Genomic DNA, 8,982 nt, shown 5'->3' on the forward strand with positions numbered 1-8,982 from the left:
GAGAGAGAGAGAGAGAGAGAGAGAGAGAGAGAGAGAGAGAACCCGTTTTGTATTTTTCTTTTCTTGTGTTTTTTTAATTATAAAAAAACTAAAACAAATAAAGAAAATGTGAAAAATAAATAATAAGGGCAAAATAGTCCTTTCAAATTTTCAAGGACCAAAACCAAATAAAATTATTGATTTTGGACATTCCATACAAGTTGAAATTTTTTTGAACTCCATCCAAATTTTTTTGCAAACCATAAGGACCAATTTGACAGTTTTGTCTAATATTTATATATTAACATCCATCTTTATAGATTAATAAATGTTTTTTTAATCATTGGTGAATCATTACTTTATGATTTATTTGTAATTTTTTTTTCTATCTCATTCGTGGTTTCCACGAGTTATAACCTAATATAAAATATAAGAATAAATACATTTTGCAAACGACATTTGATGAATTATATCAAAAATTATATAAAAAATTCAAAAGTTATATAAAAAATTATATCAAAAACCATATTGCCAGATTATATCAAAAATTCAAAAGTTACATTTCACAAACCATATTGCAGTATTAAAAACCATATTGATGAATTATATCAAAAATTCAAAAGTTAATCTAAAAGGACATATTGGTACAAACACATGGACCAAAATTTAAATTTACTCTATAATAAATAAAAAAAGGACCGAATCTGTAAATCTAGTAGGGCACGTTAGAGGCGTTTCCGCCACTTGCAAGCTACGAACATCGAACCAAATTTGCTTTGTTTACTTCCGGTTCAGGCCGACGCCCTAGAGATAGACCCGATTCCAAAGCACACAGTAAACGGCTGCAGTCTGTACTACTGTACATCGATCAATGGCGGTCGGCGGTAGTACTTATTCGTCGGACGATATCGTAGTGAAGTCGCCGAACGATAGGCGGTTATACAGATACATACAACTGCCGAACGGTCTCTGTGCTTTGCTTGTGCATGATCCTGATATTTATATGGACGGGCCACCGGAAAGTGCCAGGCCTGATGAAATCAGCGATGATGATGCTGATGAAGAAGATGACGAAGACGATGAGGATGAAAGCGGAGAAGAAGAAGATGATGGAGAAGACGACGACGAAGACGATGATGAAGGCAATGAAGGAAAAAAATCAGCTAAGAGCAATGCCCCTCAGACTAAAAAGGTTTAGTTATCAATCTTCAGCTATTGGATCGAAAAGTGAGGGATACTTTCACATTCATATGGCATAATGGAAACATCAACATGTTTAAATCGATGAGCGTCGTAAAATTGGTTTGAGCATTTTAAAAATGGAACTACTTCGTTTTGATAATTCTACGATGTTATAATTTCTATGGCAGCTTCTCATGTGGAATTCTAGTTTTGAATTATCTGCTTGCTGTTCTTTCACGGTGGACTATGTTTTTGGAACTGAGTGAGACTTTATGGTTTTTAATAGAGTGAAGATTTATTTTGGTTCTCTGCTGTGCCTTTGATTTTACAAAGTTGTAACTTCTTCTTTCTTACTTTCGTTTTTAGGTTTTATCATTTTACTTATAAATTTTTAAGATCATTTAGCATATAATGAGGAAAGTTAAAGGTTAACTAATGACTTTGGAGCTATTTATGATTGAATCTGATTACATTTATAGACTGAAATTGTTATTATTTTGCAGGCTGCAGCAGCAATGTGTGTAGGGATGGGTAGCTTTTGTGATCCTTTAGAGGCACAGGGTCTTGCACATTTTCTTGGTTTGTTCCTCTTTCCTTGTGACTGTATCTCATTTAATACTTCATCTTCTGTAAATCTGGAAAGACATGCATCTTTATAGACTCAGATAAACATATGATTGTAATTACCAAACATCTATTGCTTTCTTAATCATATATTTTTGGGTTCATGATATCTAAGCACTAAGCAGTTGATATTTGGTGGTGGAAGCTTCATTATGAAGCACTAAACGAGGGTCTACCAGAACTTCTGTTTAATGCATATAATCATATCGATTGACATTGTTGCAAGAAATGAGAATGATACTTAGTGACTTGTTCTGTTTAATGGTACAATGTTACTTATTACTTGATTTATTGCAGAACACATGCTTTTCATGGGGAGTGCAGAATTTCCAGATGAAAATGAGGTTTTTTTTTTTCCTGCTATTTACTATTTCATTGGTACGTTATTTAGTGGATCTTGTGTTCTATTTTCCTCCCTGTTTTGACTCTTCTGTGTGCTAGTATGACAGTTACTTGTCCAAGCATGGGGGCTCCTCGAATGCATACACAGAAGTGGAGCATACTTGCTACCATTTTGAAGTTAAACCAGAATTTCTCCAGGGTGCTTTGAGAAGGTAACTCTACAATCTTTTCAAGTATATTGCATAGATTATATCTTTCATGCTATTAGATTGAAACATACTTAGCCATATCCTTTCTATTTCTCAGATTTTCTCAGTTTTTTATTTCGCCACTTGTGAAGAACGAAGCAATGGATCGAGAAGTACAGGCTGTAGATTCAGGTGTGTTTACATCACTTCATCTTTTTGTTGATTCCATGCTTTAAAGATAATCAAGAGAGTGGAAAGGATAAATGAATCACATACTGATTAGTCTCGATATTTCATTGACTCAAAAAATGACAGAATTTAATCAGGCTCTGCAAAGTGATGCTTGTCGACTTCAACAATTACAATGCCATACAGCAGCACCTGGTCATGCCTTCAACCAATTTTTTTGGGGTAAATTTGACTAAAACCTAGTTTGTTTTTCCCTTTAATGTTCATTCAACGTGCAAATTATTCATGTTTTTCTTCATTTTCTTGTATTAAAGGGAACAAGAAAAGTTTAGGTGATGCAATGGAGAAAGGAATCAACCTAAGGGATCGAATCTTGAAATGTTACAATGACTTTTACCATGGTGGATCAATGAAGTTAGTTATCATTGGGGGAGGTAAGTTCCCTGTTACAAATACAAAAAAGAACCATTCTGATTAAATCTTGTTATTCTATTGAACTATATAAAATTGTCAAGTGCATTTTGCTTAAAATGCTGTAAAGTTAACTAAATTATGTTATGGTAAGATCATGAAGTCATTTTTTTTGTGGTGCAGAAACTCTTGATGTTCTTGAAAGTTGGGTTCTTGAGCTATTTAGCAAAGTCAAAAGCAGCAATGCTTTAAAGTCAGAAGTCAAAACAGGACTCCCCATTTGGAGTCCAGGAAAAATTTACCGTTTAGAAGCTGTTAAAGATGTCCATATTCTTGATCTATCATGGACATTGCCATGTCTTAGAAAAGACTACACAAAGAAAGCAGAAGACTATTTGGCACATCTCATTGGGCATGGTAAACCACTATATATTGTATTTCCTTAGGATAATAATTTTACTTTTAGTTAAAAAAAATGTGAATCTAGTCATCTACTAAGAGCAAAATTATATTTACAGAGGGCAGAGGAAGCTTGCTTTTCTTTTTAAAAGCAAAAGGGTGGGCAACTTCTATATCTGCTGGTGTTGGTGATGATGGAATGCATAGATCTTCTATAGCATATGTTTTTGGCATGTCTATTTACCTCACTGACTCTGGTCTTGAAAAGGTAACAATTAAAATCACAATCTTTTCTTATCATGTAATTTAATCATCATCTTTTTTGGATTTATCAAAAATCTTGTTTGAAAAAATTGCAGATATATGAGATCATTGGTTTTGTATATCAATACCTAAAGTTACTGCAACAAAACTCTCCCCAAGAATGGATATATAAAGAACTTCAAGACATTGCAAATATGGATTTTACATTTGCTGAAGAACAACCCCAAGATGAATATGCTGCAGAGCTTTCAGGTATCTCTTTCTGTTATCCTTTTATATATATATATATATATATATATATATATATATATATATATATATATATATATATATATATATATATATATATCCTCGTTTTGTTATCTCAGATAATATATTTAATAAACTGTTATTGGTATTTCAGAAAATCTGCTTATTTATCCACCGGAGCACATTATATACGGGGATTATGCATACAAAGTATGGGATGCAGAATTGATTAAACATGTTTTGAGTTTCTTCACACCAGACAACATGAGGATTGATATAGTATCAAAGTCCTTCAATAAATCACAAGGTAAAAAAAAAGGATCTCAAGAAACAGACTTTGAAAGTAGGTTGCTATGAATTTATGATAGACTTTTGAAACATGTTACATTTGTTGTTTCAGATGTCCAAAGTGAACCATGGTTTGGATCACAGTATAAAGAGGAAAGTATTCCTCTATCCATGTTGGAATCATGGAAGAATCCTCCAGAAATAGATGTTGCATTACATCTACCTGCAAAGAACGAATTCATTCCAAAAGACTTCTCCATTCGTGCAAACGGGGTAATGTGTGATTCCGCCGATCCATCTCCTCCGGAATGCATAATTGATGAGCCATTGATGAAGTTCTGGTACAAGCTCGATACGTCATTCCGATTCCCACGTGCTAATACTTATTTCCGTGTTACACTTAATGGTGCTTATCGTGGCTTAAAGAATGTCCTCTTGACTGAGCTTTTTCTTAACCTTCTAAAGGACAAATTAAATGACATTGTATATCAGGCAAGTATTTTTTGTTTTTACATTTTATATATTTGAAACCTGAGGATTTTTTTTTTGTAATAAATATCCCTGTTTCTTTTCTTTCAGGCAAGTGTGGCTAAGTTGGAAACTTCTATATCACTTGTTAGTGACAAATTAGAGCTTAAGGTCTATGGCTTTAATGACAAGCTTCCAGTTCTTCTTTCCAAAGTTTTGGAAACTGCCAAAACGTTTTTGCCGACTGATGATCGCTTTGTGGTATGTACAAATTGAAGGGCTAATTTATTATATTCTTAGAGTAATTTACAAATTTGATATTTGATTTTGGTCCCAAAAGGAATTTGTTTGCAATTTTTGTACTTATTTTGATGGTTCATAATGATTTTGGTCCCTGAATCAATAACCATTTTTGCCTTAGACAAAGACTGAAAAAATAGTTACAAATAAAGTTTATGCTTGTGTTTGTTCATTCTTGTTATTGATTTTGCAGGTAATCAAGGAAGATATGGAGAGAAATTTAAGGAATGCCAACATGAAGCCGCTAAATCATTCGTCTTATTTGAGACTACAAGTTCTTTGTCAAAGTTTCTGGGATGTTGATGAGAAACTTGGATTGCTAAATAATCTGTCATTATCTGATTTAAAAGAATTTATCCCTGAATTATTCTCCCAGGTGCAGTTTTAAACTTTTCTAATCTTATTACTTAGTGTGGTTATCTTGCTCACAAATCTTTATTGTGCAGTTATATATCGAGGGCCTTTGCCATGGGAATTTACTTGAAGAAGAAGCCAAAACCCTATCAAATATATTTAAAAAATATTTTGCTGTACAACCGCTTCCATTTGAGATGAGACACAAAGACAGCATTTTATGTTTTCCTCCTAGTGCAGACCTAGTTCGAGACGTTCCAGTCAAAAACAAGCTTGACACAAATTCTGTCGTTGAGGTAAAAAAAATATATTAATTTTTTTTGCTAAAAAATTAATGGTTCTGACTTTGATTTTTTTTTTTTTTTTTTGTGTCAGCTTTATTATCAGATTGAACCCGAAGAAGCTTCGAACTTGCCCAAATCAAAAGCACTGGTTGATCTCTTGGATGAAATTGTTGAAGAACCACTTTTCAATCAACTGAGGTAAAACCAAATTAAACGGATATTTAACAGTTTACACCAACCATGGTTAATTATTTATTCAATATTAGGACAAAGGAGCAGCTTGGTTATGTAGTTGACTGTAGCCCTCGGGTAACATACCGCATATTAGGATTCTGTTTCCGTGTCCAATCTTCTGAATATACTCCTATATATCTTCAAGGGAGAATCGATAATTTCATCAACCAACTCCAAGATTTATTGGTAAACTAACTATATTTACAAATCCAAAAATCCATATAAATAATAATCATATAATTAATATTTCCATTTTCAACAGAGTGCACTCGATGACGAATCTTTTCAGAATTTCAAAAGCGGCTTAATTGCAAAGCTTCTAGAGAAAGACCCTTCTCTCACTTACGAGACAAATAGATATTGGGGTCAAATCACAGATCAGAGGTAAACTTTTGTCACGTGAGATTTAAGGGTATTTTGGTCAGATCTATTGTTCATAATATTACGGTATTGGCATCCACTAGGTATATGTTTGATTTGTCTGCAAAAGAAGCGGAAGCTGTAAAGTGTCTTGAAAAGAGGGATGTTAAAGAGTGGTACAATACTTATTTGAGGAAATCATCTCCAAAGTGTAGAAGGCTTGCTGTTCGCGTGTGGGGCTGCAACACCAATATAAAAGAGGCCAATCAGGTGTCGACACCTGTCCAGGTAATAAACGATCCTGTTGCTTTCAAGGCGTCATCGATGTTTTACAATGCATTTTGTTAACACATTTGGAAGGAGGTTGTTTTCGACTTATACGTATAAAACCACTTTGAGGACCATGGTTTTATTCAGGAAATGTAAGTTTCGATTTTTTTAGATGAATAATTGTATGTGTAACTAGAAGGGAAGTACTTGTGACTGATTTTATTGTTTATGCATACACCATGCATATGATTTTTAATCGAACAATAAAGAACTAGTTTATTTTTCATTGTTGGTCTATATATTTCCATACCTTCTAATATGATTTGCATATCTACTCGATTTGTTAAGTTTTGATAGCCAAGTAAAACAAATCGCTTCATAGTAAAATCTTCTGATTTTGTTGTGTAAAATGTAAATGACTCGTTAATCTTGAAAAGGAACATTGAATATAAAAAATACTATGTTCAAAATCTCGAATTTATTAAAAATGGAAACAAATATCAAAATAATATGGTGTTTGCCTGTATGTGATTGTTTGTTTAAGGTGCTTGTGTTTTTTTGGTAATGTTAATGAGTATTTTTTTTTTTTAAATACTGTTTGAACAAAATAAAATAAAAAGTGCTTATGATAATATGCATTTTCGATAAGTTTTTTCTAACTGATTTGAATATGTTTATATACATGGGAATCAATTTTAGTATTTTACAACTGTTTTAACTAGAAAAAATTATGTGTCATATGCGTTTTTTTGTTTTTTGTTTTTTTTTTTTTTTTGTTTCTCATGAACAGTTTGCCTTAATATAATCCTTATCTTTTTCGGTCGTGTAAATAAGCAGATTTCGTTAACTACTAAAATATAATATATCACAGTAATTTAAATTGTTTTGGTTGATCATGAGTTGATAAAAAACATTTTTGAAATTTATTTTAATATCATAGAAACTAATAAGCATTTTTATAAAAAAAAACATATATTTTGATTTAAATAAGCAATCCCAAACAACCCATGAAAGACATAGGTCTTGTCTTAGAATAACACGTGTTTATTCGTTACCTGGGTCCTGGGATATGCTGCAAATTTGCTATTCCAGTATTCTAATTTTATACAGATTTAATTTAGAGCAATAATAGAAATATTAACTTGTGATTGTAAGAAACAAAGTCATGCATTCTGGGACCAACCATATGCAATGTAACATGGGTAGGACCACCGTTAATACTTTCATATGCGGTTAAGATATTCCTTAATCTTGTTATTATATAGTTGTAAATCCATAATTTATAATAGAGTTAGTAAAATCAAGTTGAAGTGGTGGTTAACAATGTAATTTTTTTTCTAAGTTTCGACCAATTAGGTTGGATATGAATGACCGATCCAAATTGTTTATGTTTTTTTTAATTATGGTAGGTTACAAACAAATTATGATATTTTTATTGGCATTTTCCAAGCTAGCCTAGGAGTTGGATCTTCATTTGCCTTTAATCAAGATTTTCATTACAAGTACAACCTTCTTGCAAGTTGGTTAAAACTTTGGGCAAACAATGTGTCCCCTATCCGATATGCATTCCAAAAAGAGGCTTCATTTCATCGTTGGAATTTCGTTGTAAAGAAAACATTCACCAGAATGTTTTTATCTTGAAGACTTGTAGCGAACCCACAAAATCTAAACAAATCTCTAGCACCATGTATCACCTTAATAACCTTCACATGTAAGTTATCTGGCTTAATTAAGAACATCCATCTCCATTTCAAAAGTAATTCCCTATAGAGAACGAATAAAATTTCAACTCCTAAGCCCTCTTCTTCTTTAGAAGCCAACACCTTCCTCCATTTAGCCTAAAAAATATTGTTTCCGCCAATTTTACTTCTTTAAAAGAACTCTTCTCTTAGTGATTCAAGAAAATTAAGAACATATATAGGGTCTTGCAACATAGAAAGAAAATAAATGCTTAGACTGCCGATGATCAACTTCAAAGAGTCAAACGACCTCCAATAGAAAACATCTTCACCTTCCATGAAAATAATTTATTAATAAATCTATCAATTACAATTAAAGCCACTTTCACCAATTAAAGCCAAAATATATACCCTGCATCTCATCCAAGTAATCCTAATGTAAAGAGTCATAGGCTTTTTCAATGTCAATCTTGAAGACCATTAACTTTCCACGTACTCTTTTATACCAATAAAACTATCTCATTAACAATCAATGTCCTTTCAATGATTTGTCGATCTTTTATAAAAGTCAACCGTTGAACACCAACCATCTCATCAATTACCTTTCCCAAACGATTTGCCAAAATGTTTATTATAATCTTGTAAATGCAACTGGTTAAACTAATCCGAAATCATTCTTAATGAAAATATGATATGGAACTTTCCGAATCAAAACAACAAACTATGAATTACAACTCTCAGAAATGTGGCTGAAATTTAGGATTCTTTAACGAATCCAAAGATATCCGGTTCGTATAATTTCCAAAACTGCTTAATAAAGACAAATATACACATGTTTCGACCTGAGGGTTTATCCTCACTATAACTCAAAAGCGCTTTCTTAACCTTTACTCATAAATAAGGCTTCATAACTTTCTT

General features: G+C 32.4%; 1 protein-coding gene across 1 annotated transcript; it reads left to right on the top strand.

Annotated features, from left to right (window-relative positions):
- The first annotated feature begins 688 nt into the window (after positions 1-688).
- LOC111876522 (nardilysin-like) lies at positions 689-6,671 on the top strand. The gene is made up of 19 exons (XM_023873060.3): positions 689-1,171; positions 1,665-1,740; positions 2,083-2,129; positions 2,227-2,339; positions 2,434-2,507; positions 2,631-2,726; positions 2,819-2,938; positions 3,099-3,332; positions 3,434-3,582; positions 3,674-3,830; positions 3,982-4,134; positions 4,228-4,607; positions 4,695-4,844; positions 5,077-5,259; positions 5,330-5,533; positions 5,613-5,719; positions 5,788-5,941; positions 6,018-6,139; positions 6,220-6,671. Exons 1-19 carry the CDS (start codon positions 851-853, stop codon positions 6,461-6,463), a joined length of 3,084 nt encoding a protein of 1,027 aa, XP_023728828.1. The 5' UTR covers positions 689-850; the 3' UTR covers positions 6,464-6,671.
- The last annotated feature ends 2,311 nt before the right edge of the window (positions 6,672-8,982 follow it).

Source organism: Lactuca sativa, chromosome 9 (assembly GCF_002870075.4).
Source record: "Lactuca sativa cultivar Salinas chromosome 9, Lsat_Salinas_v11, whole genome shotgun sequence".
Classification (NCBI taxonomy): Eukaryota; Viridiplantae; Streptophyta; class Magnoliopsida; order Asterales; family Asteraceae; genus Lactuca; species Lactuca sativa.

Excerpts from the sequence above, each read along its gene's own strand:
- LOC111876522 (XM_023873060.3), top strand. The coding sequence starts at position 851 with ATGGCGGTCGGCGGTAGTACTTATTCGTCGGACGATATCGTAGTGAAG. Across the intron at positions 2,727-2,818 it reads CTTCAACCAATTTTTTTGGG|GGAACAAGAAAAGTTTAGGT; the intron begins GTAAATTTGACT and ends CTTGTATTAAAG. Across the intron at positions 3,831-3,981 it reads ATATGCTGCAGAGCTTTCAG|AAAATCTGCTTATTTATCCA; the intron begins GTATCTCTTTCT and ends TTGGTATTTCAG.